The sequence below is a fragment of the Desmodus rotundus genome, chromosome 3 (genome assembly GCF_022682495.2).
Source record: "Desmodus rotundus isolate HL8 chromosome 3, HLdesRot8A.1, whole genome shotgun sequence".
NCBI classification, from domain to species: domain Eukaryota; kingdom Metazoa; phylum Chordata; class Mammalia; order Chiroptera; family Phyllostomidae; genus Desmodus; species Desmodus rotundus.
The window spans coordinates 17,631,241-17,656,955 of NC_071389.1; the positions used below are offsets into that span (position 1 = coordinate 17,631,241).

Genomic DNA, 25,715 nt, shown 5'->3' on the forward strand with positions numbered 1-25,715 from the left:
CCTGGAAAATCTCTGGGTCTTTTCTTAGGCACAAAAGTGAGTAACCCTGCTGCCACCTGCTGACTAGGGGGCTGCAACCAGCCTTGCTGCTGCTCCCAACTCCCTTGGGGATTTCAAAGGCTGTAAGCCATGCACCCTGTGTCTTTCGATTAATAACTTTTTTATTCTGGAAAAGCAAATGAAAGTCATATTCATATAAACACTGACATTACAAAGTACAGGGAAAAAGGGAAGGGAGAAGGAAACAGAAACCTCTACAAATCCTGCTAATACTGTCTCACCAAACAAGACCATACCGCTTTGTCCCATATTCAATCACTTATATAATAAACCACAAATAAAATCTTCTCTGGAAGATACATTGCTCCTCTTTGAGATGGCAGGGAAAAGGGGCCAAAGTGGGGGTAGGAGGCTTTATTCTTTTGGCAGATCCTCTCAGTCATTATAGATATTGCTGCACTGTTAATAAAAAATATATGCTTCTCTGTAAAGCATTAAAAAAAAAATCCAAGGATGAGATGGCTGAGGTCTCAGCTCAAGTATCTCCAAATACATTGTTGTCCATTCCCTGACCTTTCCATGTGTTATTTCTTGGTTGTCTTCCGGATCAATGCCATTCTCTGAAAGGAGAGAGAAATAAGCAACACACAGGTTAGAGTCAGGAACTTTATGGGACATCCGTGTAGCTAGCCGGCGGCATGGCATGGTCTACGTCACAGGCGGAAGCCTGTGGAACCTACGGGCACAGGCCAGCTCAGCCGGCTCCCTCTGACCTGAGGACAATCTGCAGGGCCGCAGAGATGTTTAGCTAGGCCAGCGGATCCATTCCATTCACCAAAAGACCAACTGCTCTAGGCTAGCAGGATGGCAAAACAGTTAAAAGCAGGTGGCACAGAAGATTATTAATTACAGCGAAGTGCAGGGTGTCTGTTTCTAGGTCTGATTCTCAAGGTCCACCTTCCTTTACTTCCTTAGATTGCTACTGGCTCATAAGTAGTCTAGTTCTACTTGGATAAAGGGAATGGAATATGTTCCTTTTACTAACAAACTGCTGCTGCGGAAAGATTTCCTTTCGAAAGCATATCAAGGAAATTAGTATTTTTAAATGTCTTGATTAAATAAACCATTTGAGGCACCACAGCTCAGGGGTTAGAGCACTGGTCTTGTAAATAAACCATCCTATCAATCTGATCATCACTCCAGAGATGTACACTAACAGTGCGCCTTTGCTTCTCTTGTCATGCCCTCGTCCGTGTTTCCATGTGATCCTTTTCCAGGTTCACAACTGGCTACAACAGCTGCCACGTCTAGGAATTCACTTATTTTTTTAGCTGGAACAGTAACTATTCCTTTAATAACTGCTTTTATTTAAGACAAGCCTTTCAAAATTGTAATAAATTATTTCATTGTAAAAAATAAAAAGCAGAAGGTGACAGTTCTTGCCCTTTGGGGACTTAGGGAAAAGGCCATCAAAGCATGTTTTTGAGGCTCCCCACCCACACCCACTCTCCTCCCTGCCGAGGCAGACAATAATGGAGGGGCCTTTGTTTCAAGCCTGTGCTGAATGACTTGCAACGAAGGAAATTGATACCGACAATTTCTACCACAACCCATCAGGGAAAGAGTCAGACCACGCAGTTCAAATTTGAACATTTCCAGCCCCGGCCAGATTGCTGAACTGCTTTGCTTGCTGTTTTTGACCAAGGACTGTCGCAACATTTTATTTGTTTATACATATATGGCTAAAAAGTGGATAATCTGGGAGCAGAGACAAAATGACCATCTTTTATCTGGAAGGACTCCCTTCTGAAGAACACTGTGGGTCCTTTGATCCAGGCTATTGAAGCTTCCTCACAGGGCTTCTTCTGGGAGCTCTGGAGACATACCCACTCCAGAGATCCCGTGCTACGGAAAAGCACTTGGCCAAGATGGCCCAGGTGTGCCTGTCAAGCTTAGAGTAAGCTCACTTTTCAAATCCGAGTGGCCAGTTAAATTAAGTCAGAAAAGACAATAGCCTTGTCAAGGGAGGCCACCATTGCCACTAGACTGACCAATGACAGGGACAATGTGCTCCACAGCAGAAGTGGTGTTAGGTTCTCAGACTGACTTCTCAGTTCCACGTGAGAGAGACAGAGAACAAAGGTTAGGCTGGGACAGAGGCCAGAATGCCTGGCAGAGCAGTCTGGGTGCTGCCTCCCACCCCAACTACAGCACACTTCTCCTTTCCTTAACCTGCCCTCAGTCACAGGGCCACATGTGATGTCCAAGTCACCAACAATGAAGGAAGACTCCATTAAGGAGTTGGGCAGGGACGAGTTCCATCCATATTAGAAGAACCTAGATTCCACAGCTTTAAGCGATGCCCATCAGAGTTAACAGAAAAAACAGAGACCCCGCTGTGGGAATAGCCAAACACCAAAGAAACATGTGACTGATCTCCCATGGAGCCCCGCTGCCTCTGACCTCTCTGCCCTTTGGTCCAGAGTGGAGCGGGCTATGAGCGGAAGTGATAACTATAGTGACGGGCGCTGTGTTCACGCCCCTGAGACACAGCTCAAGGAATCAGCTGTGGCTGCCCCAGGGCTCTGATGGCTCCTCACCTGTTTGTGAGCTTCTGTGGTGCAAGCTTTTTTGTAGGGTCGGATTTCTTCAGAGCCAAATCCTGGGATCCACATGTTCCACTGGCGTTCTGCAAGGAAAAGGCCAGCACAGAGATAAGGAGACTGGGAATGTCAGGGTGCAGTGTGATCCTCAGTCAAGGGTCAGGGAGAATGAGTCTAAGCAATTAACTAGACTAAGGAACAGGAACCCTGCAGAAGGATTCTATGGAGTACAAATGGGGGAATACCATGTCATGCCTCCAAGGTTTCCAAGGACACCATCTGACCCTCTTGCAGGGACAAAAGGGGTAAATGAGGCAAAGCTGTGGGTGCTGAGTCCTAAAGTCTCCAGGAAGCGGCACAGAAAACAAAAGTAATTTGTTCCTTCAGTTGTCTTACTCCTATGCTCAAAGTAACCCCTCCCACCAAACCCAAAGGAAGAATAGGAACAGAAAAGCATTCCTAGCATTCTGGAGCGGAGAGCCAAGTCTCAGCTCTGCTGCTTCGCTGTGGGGCTGTGTGACATTGGGCCTCAGCACCTGCAGTTGAAAATCTGCATAAAACTTTTTTTGAAAGCCTTCATTATTTATTTATTTATTTACTTATTTATTTATATGAGAGGAGAAGGGACGGAGAAAGAGAGGAAGAGAAACAACCATGTGAAAGAGAAACATCAATCAGCTGCCTTTTGTACATGCTCCGACCGAGGACCGAACCCTCAACCCAGGCATGTGCCCTGACCAGGAATCGAACAGGTGACCTTTCGCTTTGTGGGACCCTGCCCAACCAAGTAAGCCACACTGGTCAGGGCTGCATATAACTTTTGACTTCCCCAGAACTTTAGTAATAGCTTACTGTTGACTGGAAGCCTTACTGATTACATAAACAGTTGATTAACCTAATTTTGTATGTTATTATGTATTTTATACTGTATTCTTACAATAAAGTAACCTCAAGAAAGGAAATGTTAAGAAAATAATTGTTAGGTTCGGCAGAGTGAGGGGAGAGACAACAGGAGAACAGGCGCTGAGTTTATCAGATTTAATCAGTAAGCTGCTAAACAAGCAGGCTGAGTCTGAGCAGACCGCTGCAGCAAGGGTACAAGGGTGGGTGTTTTCCTAAGTTTAGGGTTGAGTCTTAAGGAGTGGGTCAGGGGTAAAGCAAGAGGTAAACTGCCTAGGAAGAGGGTTAGAGCTGATTAGTTTCTGCAGGATACTAGATTATTCACAAGCCTATTGTTTAGCAGGGAATGTTTTGTGGTCAGGTATACTGGGTGAGCAGGAACTGTGGCTGCAGGCACAAGCAGTAAACGGGGCGGGAGTTTCGGGAGTACAAGAAGCCCGGCGTAACTGCAGGCTGTTGCCTGTTTGATGAGTTCTTAGGTAGCAGGTCCCAGGCGGGCAGAATGGCGGTTTCTGGCTCTTACAATCATAAGGAAAAAAAAAATACATTTACAGTACTGTACACAGTTACTGAAAAAAATCTGCATATAAATGGACCTAACACAGTTCAAACCTGTGTCGTTTCAAGGGTCAATTGCACTCACACAAGATTTTTTACAGAATGAATGTCTATTTAAAAAGACTTTCAAGGGGTCTTCTTTATCACACTTCCCTAGAGGACTTTAAACATTTGTTTTGCAAATTTGTTTTGCCCCAGGCAGGCACTTACTCAAATCCAATTGTATATAAGTGGTTTCATAGCTAAAATTTGTATCTATTGTACATTAAATATTGAGTAAACGAATGATTCATGTTTGGTTCTAGAATAATTTTATATAGAGCTCTCCTAATATTTCTTTCAAAATAAAAATGTCTGAAATCTTCTGCTAATATTATTTGTTGTCAGTACTTGAAATGGGCACTAAGTTTATTCTGTGGGAATTCAACTTTACAATCAACACAAAGTGAATCGAAATGCGGATTTGCAAAGTCACTTTAAAGAAGGAGAGTAGCTACCTGGCATGAATGCATATATGTAAGGATGTGTAGCAATATATTTATTTTATTTATGTATTTTAAAGATTTTATTTATTTATTTATTTTAGAAAGAGGGGAAGGAAAGGAGAGAGGGAAACATCAATGTGTGGTTGCCTCTTGCACGCCCCCTACTGGGAACCTGGCCCACAACCCAGGCATGTGCCTTGACTAGGAATCAAACTGGCAACCCTTTGGTTTGCAGGTGGGCACTCAATCCACTGAGCCACACCAGCCAGGATATGTAGCAATATATTTAAAATTGTGTGTGTTTATGGTTTGTGTTTATGGCAGCATTGTGTGAACCATTCTATGTACATTATCTCATTTAACTTCCACATTTCTAAAGAAAGACTCTGTCAAAGAGGAGGTTATTCAATTATGAAAATACAGAAAACCGGGTCAGAAGCAAACACTGGCATCCCAGTCCATCCAGAAGAGAGGTGTCAAGAATTTACAGCCCTGCCCTGCCTGGGTAGTTCAGTGGGTTGGAGTATCGTCCCAATAGGCCAAGGTTACAGGTTCAATCCCACAGTGAGGACACATACAAGAGTCAACCAATGAATCCATGGATGAGCGGAACAAACCACTGTCTCTCTCCCTCTCCTTCCCTTCTTCTCTAAGAGCACTTAAAAAAAAAAAAGAAAAGAATTTGCAGCCCTATTGGCAAAGGCTGTCTTTGTTGAGAGGTGTGAGGGCGTGTGCGGCAGGCCTGGTGTATTTCTTTCCAGGTTCCTGAATTCCCCACGCTCTGCACGCAATCTTTTGATTATGATTCAGCTTCCTTAAGACTTGCTGTGGATATTGTCTGGTCATGTAGAGTTTTCTAGTCTCTGTGATGATTATTTCTTACCCTTAATGAATAAACTGACATTCTAATTTTATTTTCACTAATTAAAATACAAAATATTTTTTAAAATAGCAATGCTAAACTCTCAATGTAATATGTTATGGTTTTATGTGTGTAAAATATACATAAAATTGACCATTTTAAATACTTCTAAGTGTACAGTTCAGCGGCATTAAGCATACTCACACTGTTGTGCAACTATTACCACTCCCCACTTCCCAAATTTTTCCATCAAACCTCTGTACCCATTAAACAGTAACTTCCCATTCCTTCCCCTCTCTCCAGGCCTGGTGACCGCCATTCTACTTTATGTTTCTATGAATTTGCACTGTCGTGATTTTAAAACATGTCTACAAATTCCTTCATACTCCTCCCATCAAGTGTTTCCCTTCCCTTCCCTTGAACCTGGACAGGCCTTTGTGATGGCCTCAAAGGACAGAATTTAGCAGAAGTGATGCTGTGTCACGTCAGAGACTGGGTTAGAAAGCAACATGAAGTTTCTGCCAGGTGATTCGGGGACACTCATTCTGGGAGCCTTCAGTTGCCATGTGAGTCCAGCCATCCCGGGGCCGCATATGAGGAGCCCATGCAGAGAGATGACAGAGGCAGAGGCAGAGAGAAAACTGCCCAGTCCCGGCCTTTTGAGAGTTCCTAGCCCAAGCATCAGACATGGACATGATGCAGCTCGGTTATGGGTTGAACTGTATCCTCAAAAGATATACTGAAGTCAGAGGTACTAGGCAACCCCTAGTACCTCAAAATGAAATGCAAATGGGGTTGTTGCAGATGTGCTGTTAAACCTTGAACGATGGGGACATTAGGGGCACCGACGCCCATGCACTTGAAAATCCACGCAAAACATATTTGTCCTCTGCATATGTGATTCCCAACCTCGGATAGAAAATGCTGTTTTCATCTGTGCCTGGCTAAATCTGCAGCATGAAAATTGAGAATACAAAGGGCTGGCTGTGATTTCTGCAAAAAACCTGTATATAAATGGACCCACGCAGTTCAAACCCATGTTGTTCAAGGATCAACTGTCATTAGTTAAGATGAGGTCATAGTGGAGTATGATGGACCCTTAATCCAATCTGACTGGTATCTTAGAGAATAAGAGACACAGAAAGACACACACACACACACAGGAGAGGCCATGTGCAGATGGAGGTACAGACTGGAGTGATACAGCTATAAGCCAGAGAATGCTCAGGATTGCTGGCTACCACCAGAAGCTAAGAGGCAAGGAAAGATTCTTCAATAGAGGCATTGAAGAAACTACACCCTGGTGACACCTGTTGTGAACCGCCCTGCCTGGTTTCAGAAGCTGTAACCCCCCATGGCTCCCCATGGCTAAGGCTGAGTAAAAAGGCCTTGGGGCCATAAGCCACTTAGGAGACAAAAGCTTATCTTCCTAGTAGGGGCCTGCCTCTGCCCGCTTTTACTTTACCCTGCTTGGCCCTGGGTGGATGACTGGTTAGCCAATGATGTGTAAGATTCCTCAGAGGAGGGCCGACCTAAGACAGGCATAGTTGCAATGGGGACCTCAGGGAAGGACTTGGGGGGCTATAGTAAAAGGGGGTGATGGACCCTTGCCCCTCAGCTTTGACATAGCCTGAGTCCTCATTCTGTCTGCAAGAAGTCTCCTAATCTCTTGGCTTCCTTACTTCCCCTCCCTGACTTAAGCCTGAAACAATGCCGGAGGTGGGTGCAGCCCTGTGCTGGAAAGAGCGGGTTCCCTAGGGCAATCAGGCCTAAGAAAGAATGCATAAAATCCCTTGAAACCTGCTTTGCTAATACCTTCAATTTAAATGATAAGGGTCCAGGCAAATGAGTTTGTTCCCCAAAGTTTTGTGGCCCTTTAGCTATTTGACCCTGACTCTAAATAAGCCCTCATAGTTCTTTGAGTGTTATCTATTGTTTGATCATTTCTGCCTAACAATGATTGATGAGCTTTATATCTATAGGCCTTGTATTCCTATGCAAATTAAACCCCAAAAAAGCCTGTCCCGGCAAGGGACAGGGCCAGCCCTCTCTTTCACTGAGAGAGCGGCAATGTCATCCCTTTTCCTCGACAGGATTTCTGTAGTTCCTGTGAATTTGTCTCGTCTCATCCATAACATCCCAGTGTCCGCATCACACCTTGATTTTAAACTTTTGGCCTCCAGAACTGTGAGAAAATACGTTTTGTTGTTTTAAACCACCTAGTTAGTGGTACTTTATTACATCAGCCTTGGAGACTAATACACCTTCCTTCAAAACAATCTGAGCCTCGCCCACCATCTGACTTTAATTGTAAGAGGAGCCTTAGCAGAACTGTCTAGCTAATAAGCCCAGTCAACACCCAGATTTATGAACCAAAACAAGTGTTGTTGTTTTAAGCTACTGTTTTGGGGAGATTTGTTACATAATAATGTATCATCAAACTATCTGTCCTCTGATAATAACACCAGCAACATTAACCAGAAGTGTGTCATTTACTCCACCTAGACTACCAGCACCTCCCCAAATAATATCTTCTTGATACTGGGGACTAAGCCTTTCAGTGATCAGTCACGGGCTGATCTGTACTGAATCCCTTAATATCTTCTGCCTCATTCACTTGGCCTGACTATCTCTGTAGTTATAGACTGCTTTCTTTCTTTTTAAAAAATTTTATTTATTCTTTAGAGGGGAAGGACAGGAGAAAGAGAAGGAGAGAAACATTGATGTGTGAGAAAAACATGATGAATTGCCTCTCACACTCACCCAACTGCAGACCTGACCCACAACCTAGGCATGTGCCCTGACTGGGAATCAAACCAGCAACCTTTTGCTTTTTGGAGTGATGCCCAACCCATTGAGCCACACCTGTCAGGGCAATGGTTTGCTGTCTTTTGATCACACTACAACCAATGCAGAGGGGGGCTTATTCATTTTGAAGAGATGATGGTTATCAATGTTAGATGAGTATCTTCTAGAAAAACCCAAGCTCTAATTTATTGTCTCTTAAGTAGGAGAGCAGAAAACAAAATGGTATTTGCATTACAATGATCATTTTCTTGGGAAAAATGTATATAAGGCAAAAACTGGAAGGGAAACACCATTATTTGAATGGTAGAGATACAGTAGCTACATTTATTAAGCTCTTACTTTGGGCCAGGTCCTGTGCCAGTCATTTTATTTATTTATTTTTATTTTTTAAAAAATATTTTAAAGATTTTATTTATTTTTAGAGAGAGGGGATGGGAAGGAGAAAGAAGGGGAGTGAAACATCCACATGTGGTTGCCTCTAGCGCACCCCCCACTGGGGACCCGGCCCACAACCCAGGCATGTGCCCCGACTGGGAATTGAACCGGTGACACTTTGGTTCGCAGGTTCACACTCAATCCACTGAGCTACACCAGCCAGGACCTGTGCCAAGTCATTTTACAAACCAAATCCATAATTCTCACAATTACCATGTAAGGAGGATATTATGATTTCCACTTTACCGATGAGGAAATGGGCTCTAAGAGAAATTAAGGAAGAAGGATAAGGTGACACAATTAGAAAGTGGCAAACCCCACACAAATCTCAGAGCCCAAAGGTCGAATCCTGGCACAACGGTTCCTCTGACTACCCTGCTCCTGACGGTCCTGAAGGAGCAATAGCGTGGACACCTCAGAGAAATGAGACCACGTACCTAGGTGCAGCTGGACATCCTTTACCTCCAGGGTGCTGGACTTGCGATGCCGAGCAAGCTGACAAGCTGCTGTCACCACACTCTCGATAAAATCATCAGCAATTTGCAGCAGCATCTGGGGAAGACAAAAAACAGTATGGGAGAGTAACCATGTCATTGGCCAGGTGGGTGCCTGTAGCTGGGACAACCACAGATTTATTTAGTCAGGCTTTCTATTAGAAGGCCTACAATCAGCCTTTGGCTTAAGGTGAGGAGGAGGAGTGACAATGGTAATAGAAACACATTAACTCATTAACCAGGCGGAGTGCAGTTCACACCTTCCTGAGGATGAGCTTTCTACACTTTCTACCCAGCAGGCACCAACCAGCCCAATCCTTCTCCCCCATACTGTCTTCTGAATTAGGTGGAAAAACAAGAGTGAGTCATTATTACTCTTCACTCATAGTCTCTTAAAGCAGCTTTATTTCCATTATCTTACCTAGTCCTTATAATAACCCTGTGAAAAAAAATGGGGCATGAATTTTGTCCTCATTCTACAGTAGAGGATGCTAGGACTTCAGGAGACTACCTTGCTCATGGCCATGCAACTACTAAGCAGTGGAACCAGGATTCAACCTCGAGGTTCTGAGTCCAAATCCTGGGTTCTTTCCGCTTCATTATAAATTAATCCTGGACTGTGTGATGAGCAAAATCAGAATTCTGAAGCTAAAAACATCATTCTACGGCCCTGACCGGTGTGGCTCAGTTGGTTAGGCATCAGTCTGCAAAGCAAAAGGTTGCCGGTTTGAATCCTGGTCAAGGGCGCATGCCTGGGTGACGGTTTGGTCCCCAGTTGGGGTACGCAGTACAAGAGGCAACGGATCGATGTTTCTATCTCACATCGATGTTTCTATCCCTTTTTCTCCCTCCCTCTCCTCTCTCTACAGTAAAACCTTAAAACAAACAAAACATTATGCTAAGTGAAAGAAGGCAGTCACAAAGACCAAATATTATGATTCTATGTATTTGAAATGTTCAGAATAGGCAAATCTATAAAGACAGAAAATATATTAGTAGCTAGGGCTGTGAGGCCTGGAGAAAATGGGGAGTGAGTATGGGTTTCTTTTAAGGATGATGTAATTGTTTTAAAGTTGATTGTGTTAACAGTTGCATGACTCTGAATACACTAAAACCCACCAAACTGTGTATTTCAAATAGGTGCATGAATTATATCTTAATAAAGGTGCTGCTCCAAAAAAATCCACATTTATACAAAAAGGGCAAATATTCTCCCTCTGTTTAAAATAAAACAAAAAAAAAGGAGTTATACTGTTTTCATAACCTGTATTTTCTTTCCCTATCATTATATATGCCTCAGCAAAGGCAAAATCAAAGCAAAATACACAAAATCATCCCATAATTGAGGCACACTAGTTGCTAAAAAAAAGAAGCCTTCAAAAACTTAGTACAACAAATGAAAAAATAAACATACTCAGGCTCATATGAAAATTCAGAATAGGAAAAAGATTAAGACCCCAATAGGGTCAGGATCAGAATAGCTTAAGATTTCTTAATAGGAGATTTTCAGAAGATAATAGAGCAATCCTTTCACAGCTGAAAGGAAAAAAATGATTTCCAAAATAGAATTCTAAATACAGCCAAACTAAAAATTAAGCGTGAGGTTAGAATGTAGTCAATTTAAGACATTTACCTCTTATCTATTCTTCTGTAGAAAGTTTAAAAAAAAAGTGCTTTAACCAAAAAAGGAAATAATGTAAAAACACAGATGTGTGATCTAGGAAACAAGAGATTCCAAGAGGCCAAAGGAAGACCTAGGAGGGATTTATGCAAGTGAACTAACATTAATCAGACCACAAGAGGATGGCATTTTCTGGGATTGAAATCTTGGGGCAGGGACATGGGGGATGACGTAAACCAACAGATTATTTTTCCATTCGGAAAACAATGTTGACAGGTACATAACAGAGCTGCTGGGGGAGGCAGAATAAAAAAGGCACATAGAAAACTAACCAAAATGAGTCAATTATCAACTTTGAGAAAATGAGTTACACAAAAAAGGCAAAGTAATCGAAGACATGAATGACTTGGCTCTGTGGTAAATAATATTTGTGTAGTCAGACTAATGTAAATATTGATTTTTGAGTTATTAAATAATTGTGATAAAATTATATGGGAAAAATGAGGGAAAGGAGAGAGTGTATGGCATGAATGTGAATGGTTTAACACAATTATCATTTATCATAAAAGGAAGTCAATAAACTATTATAAAATTAATGAATCAGCCCTGGCTGGTGTGGCTCAGTGGATTGAGCGCCCAGTCTGCTAACCAAAAGGTCACTGGTTTGATTCCCAGTCAGGGCACACGCCTAGGTTGTCGGTTGGTCTCCAGATGCAACAGGCAACCGATTGATGTGTGTTTCTCTTATACATTCATATTTCTCTCCCTCTTTCTCCTTCCCTTTACTTCTTTCTAAAAGTAAATTTAAAAAAATACAGAATATCTGTTTAAAAAAAGGAAAAAGAATGAAAATAAGAATATCTGTTTAAGTATATTACTTTGAGTGTTTAAGTACATTACCTTGAGTAATATACTTAAACATGGAGGAATATTCTAGGAGCAACTAACATTGTTGAAAGTGACTTCCTATAATAGCAGACTCTGTCCTTTTTGCCAGGTAAAAGTAGCAGCAGCTGTTAGATATAAAGTGACTTGTTTAAGTTATTCCATGGGACCCTCACCATAACCCTACAGATAAATAACGTCATACCCTATCAACACAGGAGGAAGCTGAGTGTCAGGAAGCTTAAGTGATTCGTCCTTAGCTACAAAGCTGTTAAGCGGCAGAGCCAAGATGCAAAGTCAGATCTGTCTGGCTCTAAAGTCTGTGCTCGTAACCACTATTCTTTTCTGTCTCTCAGGGACAGTCTCGGGGTACCCAACCACCTTACCTCCTCCACGTCTTCATCTAGTTGCTCATTAGGATCCACTTCTCTTACTAAGTCTTGTAATTTCTTCTTAGTCAATACCTAAAGTTAATCGGGAGAAGAGTTTTCAGCCAAGTATCAAGGAAACAAACAAAAAACTCATTACCTTATGATGAAGAAAGATTGTCAATTTGTTGGCTTCAGTTTCTGCTTTCCAAGGAGTTAACAGTCTGGCCTACCTGGTGGTATTGCTACAACTACACTCTCAAGACTGAAGTAGTCCAGGGAAAGGCAGAAAGAGCAGTCTGGAAGAGAGGCCAAGTCCATCAGGCAGTTTCCGTCTCATCTGTGGCTCAGTTTCCCTCTACATTAAATAATTTACAATTTTCTGACCACCACAGATTGTACAGTGCCTCTGCTGCCTTTGGACTTGCTCTTCCATCCTTCTTCCTACTTGCTTGGCTCATGGTGCCTCCTTTCTGATGCTTTTTCTAGCCTACCCAGGTAAAAGCATTTACTTCCTCCTTTGGCCTCTACTGTACCCTGTATACCCTTCTATCATGTACATTTATAAACTTACCTGTTTCTGACTTCATAGGCTGAAAGCTCCCTGAGGGCAGGGAACATGTGTTCATCTTTGTATAACTAAATCTTGTATAAGTGCGTACAACTATCTGTCTTTCACAGAGGAAATGTCATGTCACATGTATATACCATTAAAAATGATCAAAGACCCACACCGGAATGCTAACCATAGTTATTTTTGAGTGGTAGTAGAATTATTGGCTATTTATTCTTTGTGTTTTTTAAAAGTTTCTGTGATAAACATGAATAACTTGGAAATAAGGAAAAATAGAATATTAAAAAAAAATAAACCTTTGTTAATGATGTCTCAGGTCTATCCATTCTTCTCCATTCTACCATTAGCACTTAATTCAAGCCTTCAACACATGTCTTGATTTACTGTAAAATCTTAGACTTGGTCTTCTTCCAGTCTACCCCTTTCCTATCTCTCTGGTCTCTTTACTGCCAAGTTAACCCTCCTAAGACATACTGTTTTGATTATATTACTTACTCCTCTATTAAATATTTGTAATGACTTTTTATTAACTAAAAGTTCCAATGGAAACCAATTAGTATAGGCCCAGTATGTTTTGCCATAATCCTAGCCACAGAATTTTATCTCCTGTTCTCCAGTAAACTCCACATTCACATAGGTTGGTCTTCTGACTATCTGCCCAACCCTCCCCATTCACTTTTGCTAGTCCCTCCTCCCACTCTCTTGCAATGTCGTCCTCTCATCCTAGTCTACCCAGCCTATGAGGCCCAAGTCAAGAGGTTATATTTATTTCTTTTGGCTCTAGAGGACAGAATCAGGACCAAGAACAGAAAGAGGGCAGAAGGCTTTAGAATCACTGCAAAAAGTTAATAATGGCAGCAGCTAGAGGAACTAGAAGGAGAAAAGACTGAAAGCAAGAGTACTTTTATTGTAAGAAAAATGAATATTGAATCCATTATTTGACTATTTCATTTAACTATTTGTCAAATAATTATATAGCACACATATATTTACATATAAACATGTGAAAACCTGTCATAGGTAAGGTGTTGTATTAATATGTGTATGGATATGTGTATATATAAGCAGGTAGACACACATAAATACTACAAGTAAAAATTGATAAATGTTGCACATGATCATTCCATTTAGAACTTTTTAAGTCCAAGGAGGGAAAAAGACATTTTCAACTGAGGGGAGGAGGCAGCGTTCTGAGATGGACATCTCTCCAAGTGCCACTGGTTCGAGAAACAGATGAGGGGTGACCACAGACAGCAAAAAGCAAGAGGATGATACCTGATTGTTTTCGGGGCTGAGACGCCCTCCTGACCCCGGAGTGCCTGGTATCTTAACCACTGTAGTGCTATTGGCCATGGAGCCTTGTGGAGGGGTGTTGGCTGGTTCCGGTTTTATGGATGAGAAATTGGAGAGGTTGATTAGGGCTGAGGGGCCAAACTGGTTCATAATCTGCCGAGCTTTGGACTTCAGCTCATAGAGCTTATCAAGATCCTGTTTCTTTCTGGAGGTATGAGGACCGAGGCCAATCAACTGTGGAAGGAAAACAGGAAAATGAGCCCTAGAGGCACCTGTAATAAAGGATAAGTTTTGAAAGTATAATTATGTGTGCTCTATCAGACTTTGAAAGGTCTTCAGTATATAAAAGATGGTAACCACTTGATACCTGCACACTAAAAATGGAGGGAATGAAGAATATTCATTGCTCTCACCTGGTATTTAGAAACCACCTCTTCTCCAAAAGCTAAATGACATAGTCCACAAAATTGAAATAAGTACGTAAATGAAATGAGAACTCTTTTGTACAAAAATAAACTAGAATGAGCAAGCCATTTTTGGAGACTTTGTAAAAAGGGAATACATGGTTAAGTACTACATGCACTATTACTGAACATCAAGTAATGTTAAATTCAAAGAAATTATGGCACAGTCACACACCTAAAACCCAATCACAAAACTTCAGAAGACAGATTAGTTCACTCTGACATTTCAAAACATGCTTAACTCTATGTCAGGGCTATGCCTAACAAACACAATTTTTAGCAATCGTGAAAGTCTTTTCTTGCCGTCAAGAGCAATTTTTTCTCTGAGTGTTAGCAATCTTTAAGTACATGCAGGGTCCCTAGCCTGGAGTAGCTGAGATTGCTAAAGTTTAGAGCCACGAGCTTGAATTTGTGACATCAGCTTTGGTGTCACAACAAATCAGAAGCACATTCACCAAGTTTCTCCCACAGTGACCTCAAAGAGCTTACTTACAGCTATCTGAGTGTCTAGATCTTTAATTACATCAGCAACAGCTGTGAGCCCGGTGAAATGAGAGGCAGCCATTTTCAAAAGCTACCTGTAAATGAACAACTGGCATCAAGAACCACCCTTGCCACAGAACCATTTCAGCTCCACAGCCTGGCACACCTTCGCCAACCAGGATCCAGGCAAACAGAATGTGGAGAAGCATCTCTTTATCACTACTGGGCACCATGAAAAACATCTCCATCTTTCCCATATACAACTTTTAAAATTATTTAATGATTATAATAACAGACCCTCTTCCTATAAAATGAATATTCTATCTTTAGGGATAAACTGGCAGCATATGAAATATGTCAGAGAGAGAGAGAAAGGAAGGGTTGAGGGGGGAGAGGGAGCGGGGGGGGGGGGGAGAGATGAGAGGGAAACATTGACTGATTGCTTCCTGCATGCGCCCCAATCAGGCACAAACCCACAACCTAGGTATGTGCCCTGACCAGGAACCAAACCCATGACCTTTTTGTGCATGGGACGACGCTCCAACAAACCAAGCCACACTGACCAGGCAAAATTGTGGAATTTTAACTTGCAGAAATCAAAGCAATGGTTTTCAGAACTTGGTAAATCTTAGCAACCAGAATGGGTATCTGCATCTGTACTACTCTCGCCCCTATTGCTGAGTTCCTCCCCAACATACCTTCTAACTTTCTAATAGGACATCTTCCCCAGGTTTACCCTAATAAAAGCAACTAAGTGCACTGGTTGGTTACATGACCAAGAGTAACTTGTTGGACAAGAGCCGGCTGAAGGAGACTGCAGGGTATTAGGACCGCTTATTTGTTTTTTTTAACCACATAAGGTCTGTGCTTCTCCCTTGCCCACACATGCTACCACTGGAAGAATCAGGATAGGAGAAGACTGCTGACATAGAAATACAGTAGTCCACTCCCCACCCCTTGTCCAAGGTTTCACTTTCCAGCTTCAGTTAACCACAGTCTCAAAGTATTCAGTGGAAAATTCCAGAAATAAGCAATTCATAAGTTTTAAATTACATGCCCTTCTGCACAGCATGATAAAATCTCACACTGCTCCACCCACTTGTGCCCAGGTCATGCATCATCCCTTCATCCAGCATATCCACGCTGTGTGTGCTGCCTGCAGTTTGTCACTTGGTAGCCACCTGCGCTATCAGATCAACTGTTCTGGTATCACAGCGCTTACGTTCAAGTTACCCTTAAAGTAGCCTAATGCTATGTGACAGTGCTTACGCCATTCACCTCACTTCATTCGTCACGTAGGCATCCTGTCACCATCTCATCTCACATCATCAAAGAAGGTAAGTACAGGACAGAAAGATATTTTGGGAGCGTGACCACATTCACATAACTTTTATTACACTATATTATTATAATTGTCCTATTTTTATTAGTTACTGTTGTTAATCTTTTACTGTGCCTCATTTATAAATTAAACTTTATCACAGGAAAGTATGTATAGGAACTAACATGGTATGTATAGGGTTTGGTACTATCTGCTACAGACCGGGAGAAAATACAAACTACATTTCCAACTAACACCTCGAATGTAAAGTTTTGAGAGTGTAAAGAACTCTCAAAACTCAACAGTTTAAAAGAAAGGTAATTTAATTAAAAAATGGACAAAAGAGATGACCAGACATTTCACCAAAGAAGATATATAGATGACAAATAAGTACATGAAAAGATGTTCAACATCATTAATCATTAAAAACAAAGGCAAATTAGCCCTGGCTGGTGTGGCTGAGTGGACTGAGTGCCAGCCTGTGAACCTAAAGGTTGCTGGCTCGATTCCCAGTCAGGGCACACGCCTGGGTTGCAGGCCAGGTCCCCAGTAGGGGGCGTGTGAAAGGCAACCCATCGATTTTTCTCTCCCTCTCTTTCTTCCTCCCTCCCTCTTCTCTCTCTCTAAAAATAAACAGATAAAATCTTTAAAAAAAATAAAGGTAAATTAAAATTACAATGACATATAACTATATACCTATCAGAATGCCTAAAATAAAAAACAATGACAACACCAAATGCTGGCAAGGATGTAGAAAACCTGCTCACTATATACTGCTAGTGGGAATGTAAATGGTACAGCCAGTCTGTGTAACATTGTGCAGTTTCTTGACTATCTAAGCATGCGCTCTCAGAGTAACCTAAATACACACGAACACGAAAGGTACTGTGCTATCCTGCATGGGAGCCTAGAACAGAATAAGGGCACTAGGTGAAAACCAGGATCTGAATAAATTATACACTTTACTTAACAGTAATGTTTCTAATATTGGTTCATAATTAATATTGGTTCATTTATTACAGCAAAGGTACCGTGTTAACATAAGGTATTAGTAATGAAGAAACTGGGGATAGGGTATATGGGAACTCTGTACTATTTTTGCAATTTTTCTTTAAATCTAAAACTGTTTTAAGAAATAGCTTATTAAAAACGAGGACGAAACAAATAATACTAAAACACAAAACAACAGGGATGAATCTTACAATATTTAAGTAGGGGAAAAAAGCCTGTCTCAAAAGAATATATATGGTATGATTCCATTTATATGAAATTCCATCACTAGTAAAACTAATCTCTCCTGATAGGGCAGAGACTGACTGCAGAGAGGCATGAAGGAAGTTTCTAAGGTGATATAAAAGTTCTGTATCTTCAGTGGGGTGATGCCTACATAGCTGCGTACATTTATCAAAGTCACGGAACTAGCCCTGGCCAGGCAGCTCAGTTGGTTGGAGAGTCATCCAGTATACCAAAAGGTGGCGGGTTTGATCCCTGGTTGGGGTGCGAGTGGGAGGTGGTTTCTCACATCCACGTCTCTGTCTCTCTCTCTTCCTCTCTCTTTAAAAGCAACATATCCTCGAGGATTTAAAAAAATTCATAGAACCATGAAATCACAATGTCTACATTGTACTGTATGCAAATTATACCTTAATACAATTGATTTGAAAAAATACTAAACATGCAACTACCATATGACCCAGCAATTGTAGTCCTAGGCTTTATCCTAGAGAAATGAAAACTTATGTTTACACAAAAAACTTGTGCATGAATGTTCACAGTAGCTTTATTTGTAGCCAAAAGCTGGAATCAGTAGCTTTATTTGTAGCCAAAAACTGGAATCAGCTCAGATGTCTCTCAACAGGTAAATGGTTAAACAAACTGTAGGACATCATGCCACAGAATATGTGTGTTACTTAGCAATAGAAAGAAACACACTAAACACCACTTGCATAAACCTCTAGAGAATTATGTGGAACAAAAGCTAATCCAAAAAGAGTACATACTGTATGATTCCATTTATATATAACATTTTTAAAATGACAAAATTTTAGAAATAGAGGACAAATTACTGAGGTTTTCAGAGGTTGGGTGAGGGGGTGGGGGGTTATAAAAGGGCAATACCAGGGACCCTTGTGGTAATGGAGGTGTGTAGTATCTTGACTATAGGGATGGATTACATGAAAAAAGTGATTTGTAAGACTCAATACACATGCACACAAACAAAAGTGTGTAACCAAAACTGGGGAAGTCTGAGTAAGATTGGTAGGTTGTATCAATGTCAATATTCTGGTTGTTGTATTACACAACAGTTTTGCAAAATGTGACCAGTGGGGAAAACTGGGCAAAGTGTACAGGGATCGCTCTTTATTATTTCTTGCAACTGCATATACATCTAAAATTGCCTCGAGTTTTTAAAAAAGATTTTATTTATTTATTTTTTAGAGAGGGGAAGGGAGGGAGAAAGAGAGGGAGAGTAACATCAGTGTGTGGTTGCCTCTCACATGCCCCCCATTGGGGACCTGGCATGCAACCCAGGCATGTGCACTGACTGGGAATTGAACCGGAGACCCTTTGATTCTCAGGCTGGTGCTCAGTCCACTGAACCACACCAGCTAGGGCTCAATTTTTAAAAATTAGAAAAATATATTCTCAAGAGTAACTTTAATCCTTCTTAAGATGACCTAAAACTCAGGAGCCATAAAAGAAGAGACTGATATGTTAAATTACATAAAAATAAAAAATGTCTACATAGCAACAAACAGAATAAATAAAGTCAAAGGACAAAAGACAAACTAGCAAAAATTATCTACCAATCAATAAACACCCAACTACCCCCCCAAAATTGCAAAAAATATGACAGCACAAGAAAGAGAAATTCAAATAGCCATTAAAATAATAAAGTAATTCTTATTCTAGTTCATAATAAAAATGCAAATTAAAACTACGAGCTACCTCTTATTCCCCATTTGGCAATGATGAAAAAGTTTTATACATACTGTTTTTAAAAACTTTATGGAGAAAGAATCATTTCATATTTTGGGGAGTGAAGAGAATATAAGTTAGCTACAGGTCACTATAAAGGGCTACTTAGTAGTATCTACCCAAATTTTAAAAGTATCTATTGTTTTGATCCCATAGTTTCATTTTTAGCTATTTACAGTAGCAACTTGTATGTGATAGAATACTATACACACAAGAAATTTCAACCCAAATGTCTATCAAAAGTGATATTGTTAAACAAAGTAGGGTATAATTATATAATGGAATACACTGAGAAAGAATGAGAGTCATAAAAATATTATGTTGAGCCCTGGCTAGTGTGGCTCAGTGGATTGAGCGCTGGCCTGAGAACCAAAGGGTCGCCGGTTTGATTCCCAGTCAGGGCACATGCCTTGGTTGTGGACCAGGTCCCCAGTTGGGGGCACATGAGAGGCAACCACACATTGATGTTTCTCTCCCTCTCTTTCTCCCTCCCTTCCCTTCTCTCTAAAAATAAATAAGTAAAACCTTTAAAAAATGTTTTTAAACTATTATTTAGTTAGTTTCCTCTGAAGAAACAGGTAATATTGATCTTTGTTTTTAAGTATAATAAAATATATAGTGGTGAACACAAAAGTGAATCTTGACCTACATCTCACACTTTATACAAAAATAAATTCAAAACTGATCATAGATATAAAAATGTAAAAGTATAACATTTTTAGAAGAAACCTTAGGAGGAAATTATCATGACTTTGGGTTAGGCAGAGTTCTTAGATACAACACCAAAAGCACAACCCACAAAAGAAAGAAATTAATAAAGTGGACTTACTCCAAAATGTAAAACTTCTACTCTGCAAAGGAAAATAAGATTAAGTCACAGACTATGAGAAAATATTTACAAATCACATATCTGACATATAACTTGTACCCAGGATATACAAAGAACTCTTAAAATTCAACAATAAGAAGACAAAAAAACCCACCCTGGCTGCGTAGCGCAGTTGGTTAGAGCATCTTCCCAATATGCCAAGGTTGCAGGTTCAATCCCAGGTCAGGGCACATACAAGAATCAACCAATGAATGCATAAATATGTGGAGCTACAAATTGATGTTTCTCTCTCTCTCCCCCTCCCTCTCTCTCTAAATATCAATAAATAAAAATTTTTAAAAAGACAACAAAAACTAATAAAAAATGGGCAAAGAGATCCTTCACCAAAGAAGATATATAGATGGCAAGTAAACCAATGAAATGATGCTCAATATTCATTAGTCATTAGGGAAATGCAAATTAAAGCCACAATGAGACACCACTAAATCCCTATTAGAACAGCTAAAATTAAAAAAATAAAAATAAACAAGTGTGCTGGAGAGGACGTGGAGCAACTGACATAGGCACACATTTCTGATGTGAATGTAAAATGATGCAGTCTCCTTGGAAAAGTTTGGCAGATTCTGATAAAGTGAAGTATGTGCTTGTATGACCCAATGATCCCACTCTCAAGTATGTGCCCTAGAGAAGTGAAAACTTGTATTTACACAAAAATCAGTATGTAAATGTTCATAGCAACATTATTTATAACTGCCAAGAACTGGAAACAATCCAGATAGATGCCCTTTAACTGGTGAATGGATAAACAAACGAGGTTTATCTATACAACTCAGCAATAGAAAGGGAGAACCGATACATGCAACAACAGGGATAATCCCAAATGTGTTATGCTAAGTGAAAGACACAAGGCTCCAAAGGTTACTTACTGTATGATTCCATTTATATGACACTCTGGAAAAGGTGAAGCTATATGGATGGAGAACAGATCAGGTGTCAGGCGTTTGGGTGGGGGAGGGTTTGTCTACAAAGGAGCAGTAGTGGGGGGGGAATTTGGGAGTGGTGGAACTGTTAGGTAACCTGAGTGTTACAGTGCTTACATGACAGTATGAGGGGGGACCCAAAAAACCCTGGAATTTACTTATAAACAATTGTGTATTTATTCTAACATGTTTACACTTCAGTCACCTTCAACGTATTCAAAATACCTATTGAGATTTTTTTTTCACTGCTTAAAACAGTTTTTGAACTTGTTGATTTTGATGCCTTTTAGGGCTTCTGTTGTTTTATTGTTTCACCTCTTCCACATCAGCAAAACATTTCTGTCTGAGGGCTTTTTTCACCCAGGAAAACAAAAAAAAGTTGTTCAGCGTGAGATAGGGTGAATTGAGTGGGTGGGGCATGGGAGTCATGACATTTTTGGTCAAAAACTGCTATCGGTCAGTGCTATGTGGGCAGGCACAGTCGTAAATCACCCATCCTGAAATGGTTAACCACATTGAGTCTTCAAAAAAAAAAAATCACTGAAACCAAATGCAACCTCTCACAACAACGCCAGCTGGTACAGACACAGATGGTTTCCTGGAATACTCACCTAGCAGGGGAAGCCTGTATTACAAGGAGCCCACCCTCCAGGAGATAATTCTGGTTTTTCTTGGGTACCTCCTTGTATGCACTTGTTACAACTCATGGATCCATATCCCACAAAAGGAGAATTTTATTACGTGAAAATGTGAAAAACAAAATATCACAGCTTGATCAGAATGGTTAATGATTCTCCATTCAAATGACCTGTTTACTGACAACTTTCATCAAGCCCTATTGTGGATGATGCTGACCAACACAGTGGAATGAAGTGATTATAAATAACCTGAATTCCATCATGTCACTTAGCACGGTTGCCTTTGGGCTACTCAAATTTCTAACTCTCATGTCCTTAAAATGCCAAAAGATAGAGATGTACTGCTGTGTAAAAAACAGAGGCATTAACTATGGGGCAGTTTGAGAGGACAATTGTAACAGTAAACCCTGACTAGCACTTACTATGTGGAAATCATGTGCTATGATGAGATTCACAAAGTCCAGCAAGTCCGTGCCCCAGTAATCAATATTGTACGGCCACAAGTTTAATTAAATAGCCGAGTATAGTCTCCCTCCCCCCAGCCCATCACATTCAAACTGTGGTTGAAAGGCTGAGGATGACAAGCCCTGTTTTTGCTTTTAGCAACTTTGTTCCTCAAATAGAAATCCAGTTGCAACGCTATTATTGTATTAAAAGGATCTGATTTTTCAGAAGGTAAGAAGCCAGTGGAGACCTTGCAATAGTTAAAAGACCTGGCCTTCTCTGGGCATCTGTTCCATTAACAGATTTTTTTTTTAAGGAAGAAAAGAAGAGACTAGAAGATCAGATTATCTTTAACACCCTTTTATCTTTGAAATGTTTAGGAACTTATTATTTACACAAAATGTGGAGACAAGGGGACTACCACCCTGATGGCATAAAGGCCACTGTGGTGCATGATTTGACTTAATGGCTGGGTTTTCTACCTGATTGTTTATCTCCTCGCTGGCTTCTCTTCCCGGCCTAAATGAACCAAAAAGAGTCAATTAATTGCAGTGTGTGAGACTTGAAAGCAAGAGACATATGAGTTTTCTCCACTAGTTTTTGAACTAGTTGGAACCTGTTTAGGTGGTTTTTAATTAATACAATGGTAGTACAATACAGTGGCTAAGACCATGGCCTCTGCTGACAGTATCTGGGTTCAAGTACCAATTCTGCCACTGATTAACTTTATGTCCTCGAGCAAGTTGCCTAATCTCTTTATGCCTCAATTTCCTCATCTGTAAAATGGAGTTAATCATAAAGAATATCTCATGGGACTGTTGTGGCAATTCACAAAGTTTATGTATCTAAAGCACTTAAAGAGTGTGTGGTACACTGTAAGCACAAGGGAGAACATGTTTTAAATGTTCGCTAATATATATGCTCTCCTTTTCTAAATGTTAGTTATAAACTTGAGTGTTTTAAAACTAAAAGGTTTCATCCATTCTGATATGTCGGTGGTATCCTATAACCATTGTTATGACTACAGACATTAGGGAAAAAAAAGTGGATTGAAATAAAACAGTAGTGACAAATAGTCAGCAGGAGACTGATAGGAGAAGACCCAACTCAAGGAGGGTTGGGTACCATCCTACTTCTGCCACTGAGTTAAGTGAGCTCCCTGTGACCAGCTTCCACGGCAGGACCAGGCAAATTCTAAAGTCCCTTCCAGGGACTTTGAAATCCTATTATAATAATTCAATCAACGTTAGAGCCACCAAGGAGTGAAATAAGTATATTTTGTAAATGAAGGTGAGGCTATTAATCCAGTAATAAATTATCACCGAACCATTAAGTACTCTGAAATGGTGGCATGAGCATACTTATTAACCTCATAATTTGGTATAAGTTTTGATCACCTGTATACAGTATAGGCGCCTGCAAATAGCATAAGCTAACTCATTGGGAAAAAATAGTTTCAACTAAGTTATCCCAATTTCCTCAATCACCTAGTTATGTCAGAATTGTAAAGTTAATCTAATTTAGGCCCTTGTTTCAAACTGGCCTTTCTTGGCCTCCGAAAAAGTTCTATTCAGGTCCTGTTTTTTCCTATCTTGAATATGTTTCTTTAAAAACACAAAAATTTAAAAATAGTAATAAAAGTAAAAATACAGGAATTTAGTATTTTTCAAATACCACACTACATAAGTACCCTAATAAGTTATAGTACTTAGCATTGAGTCTTAAGGAGAAGGGGTGAGTTCATTCAACAATATGTTTTGTAAAACTACTACTTCCATTTTGCTGATGGGCAAACAAACATGGAGAGGAATCCACATAGAAAAGTAGAAAAAAAATTAATCAAATACATAACTGGGTTTGTCTAGGGCTGGGCCACTTAATACTGTGTGATTTTAGACAAGGTACTTCATCCCTGACCCAATGTCCTTATCTGTACAATGGGGCTAACAATATCGAATTTGAGGGGCTATAAGTGGTAATTAAAGGATCTAAGATCTAATACTTGGGGTGGTGAACACACAATATAATATACAGATGATGTATTATAGAACTGTATACCTGCGAACTACATTTTATCAACCAATGTCGCCCCAATAAAGTCAATAAAAATTTAAAAATACTTGAGAGTGCTTATGATGTTGCCTGGTTAGACTGAGTAGGTTCAGTACAAGATATCACTTAAGAAGAGAAGTGACTGGTCCATGTCTCTCTGCCAACCCTACGTAAAAGCAGCCATCTCCAGTGGATGCTTATGCTAAAACTACAGGATACAGCGTACTTATCTGCAACTTTTAAATGGCTTACTACATCATTTGGGGGAGGGACGGGCTTCACCGAAAGGTTTCTTAACTGGTAGTGACATTCACTGTATCATTGTGATACAGTAGCAAGACTAAAACTAAAGTAGTAGAGTCTGTAAAGATTCTCTCTTAGGTGTGAAGTTAGAGCAGATTCGAGAAGCATGTTTTCAAGGGATATTAACCAAGCATTTTTTTTTTTAACCAAGCATCTTCTATCTGCTATGTACAGCAGGGTACCGTACCAAAATCATGATGTAATCAGCATCGCTTCACTGTGATCCTAAGCCCTCTTTACACGTAAAACGGGAATTTTAAAAATATCTTTCGGGCCCTTCCATCTCTGACATTCTTTTATATGAGATGTAGAGATCTGTACTCGGTCAGGGTTGAGTGGAATGGAATTTAAAGCACTTGTCAAGTACATAACTGAGTTCAAACTGCTTCACTTCACATCAGTTTCGCAAGAATAATGCATGTGGCCTTCCCAGATTAAGTATCTGACACAAGAAAAGCTGCCAAAAGCCAAGGAGGCAGAGCGAAGAAGTCTTCTTCTCCTGAACACATCCTTTACCACTCTGGGTTCAGAGAATATGAGAGGAAAAAAATGGATCACCATAGTTTTCCAAATTCTCTTCCCTTCCCTTAGAGGCTGATCTCACAGCCACGGCCCCTGATACGCTTTGCTTTTAGGAGTTCGGGTCCTCACAGCCCTGTTCCCTCAGGTACTTCGGAGTCTCCAAGCTCCGATCTTGTCCCCATAGAAGCCCGTCTTCACTGCCCGCTCCTGTTCCTCCCAAACCCAAAAGTTCCCTTACTGTTTCTGCCCCTCCAGAATCTAAGTCTTTCTGCTGTTTCTGAAGCCTTAGCTGCCCGGGTCTTCACTGTCCCACTTCTGCCTCTTAGGAGCCCAAGTCCTCACAGCTCCGCTTTTACCTCTCAGGAGCCGGTGTCTTCACGCCCCGTTCCGTTCCTACCACTCTCCTCTTAGGAGCCCGGGTCCTCACAATCCTGTCCCTCTCAGACCGTTTTCTCTCAGGTGCCAGAGAACTCACATCTGTTCCCGTTCCCTAAGTCCCGTCTGGAGCCCGGGTCCCCACAGCCGCGTCTTCTCGGAGCCCCGATCCCTTCAGTCCCGTCCCAAGAGTCCTCGCAGTCCTGTCTCAACAATCTGCCTCTTCAAACACTGACCCACTGTGGGTCTGGGTCCTGACTCCCTCCTCCCGCTCTTTTTCCTCAACTGCCAGGGCCCAAGACTCACAGGCAGCAGGTCTATCTCCCCATGATATGCAGAGACTGCCCGAGTGAAGCGATCGTCTCGGCAGCCGGTCAGACTGCTCGGCCCTCCCCGAGTCCTTCCGGCACCGCTCCCCGCCTCCAACCCGGAAACGCGC

At 40.9% G+C, this 25,715-nt stretch overlaps 1 protein-coding gene across 8 annotated transcripts; it reads right to left on the reverse strand.

Annotated features, from left to right (window-relative positions):
- Positions 1-143: 143 nt before the first annotated feature.
- On the reverse strand, positions 144-25,709 carry TAF12 (TATA-box binding protein associated factor 12). 8 transcript variants are annotated; one of them, XM_045190736.2, is made up of 7 exons: positions 25,583-25,694; positions 14,844-14,928; positions 13,869-14,120; positions 12,038-12,115; positions 9,089-9,203; positions 2,601-2,689; positions 144-620 (listed from the first exon to the last, which is right to left on the reverse strand). In XM_045190736.2, the coding sequence occupies exons 2-7, from the start codon at positions 14,913-14,915 to the stop codon at positions 585-587; spliced, it is 642 nt and encodes a 213-aa protein (XP_045046671.1). In that variant the 5' UTR covers positions 14,916-14,928; positions 25,583-25,694; the 3' UTR covers positions 144-584. The 8 variants fall into 8 exon arrangements, with proteins under 8 accessions (XP_045046671.1, XP_045046672.1, XP_053776077.1 ...); XM_045190737.3 differs by lacking the exon at positions 14,844-14,928 and adding an exon at positions 22,507-22,543 and having other exon boundaries at positions 25,583-25,658; XM_053920102.1 differs by lacking the exon at positions 25,583-25,694 and adding an exon at positions 22,507-22,530.
- Positions 25,710-25,715: the final 6 nt, after the last annotated feature.

What these genes read in the sequence shown, in the direction of transcription:
- TAF12 (XM_045190736.2), bottom strand. Translation starts at nt 14,915, where the DNA reads ATGGCTGCCTCTCATTTCACCGGGCTCACAGCTGTTGCTGATGTAATT. An exon ending in ATCTAGACACTCAGATAGCT is followed by an intron (nt 14,121 to 14,843) that starts GTAAGTAAGCTC and finishes TTCCTTCCACAG; the next exon opens with TTGATTGGCCTCGGTCCTCA. An exon ending in TCAGCCCCGAAAACAATCAG is followed by an intron (nt 12,116 to 13,868) that starts GTATCATCCTCT and finishes GATTAACTTTAG; the next exon opens with GTATTGACTAAGAAGAAATT.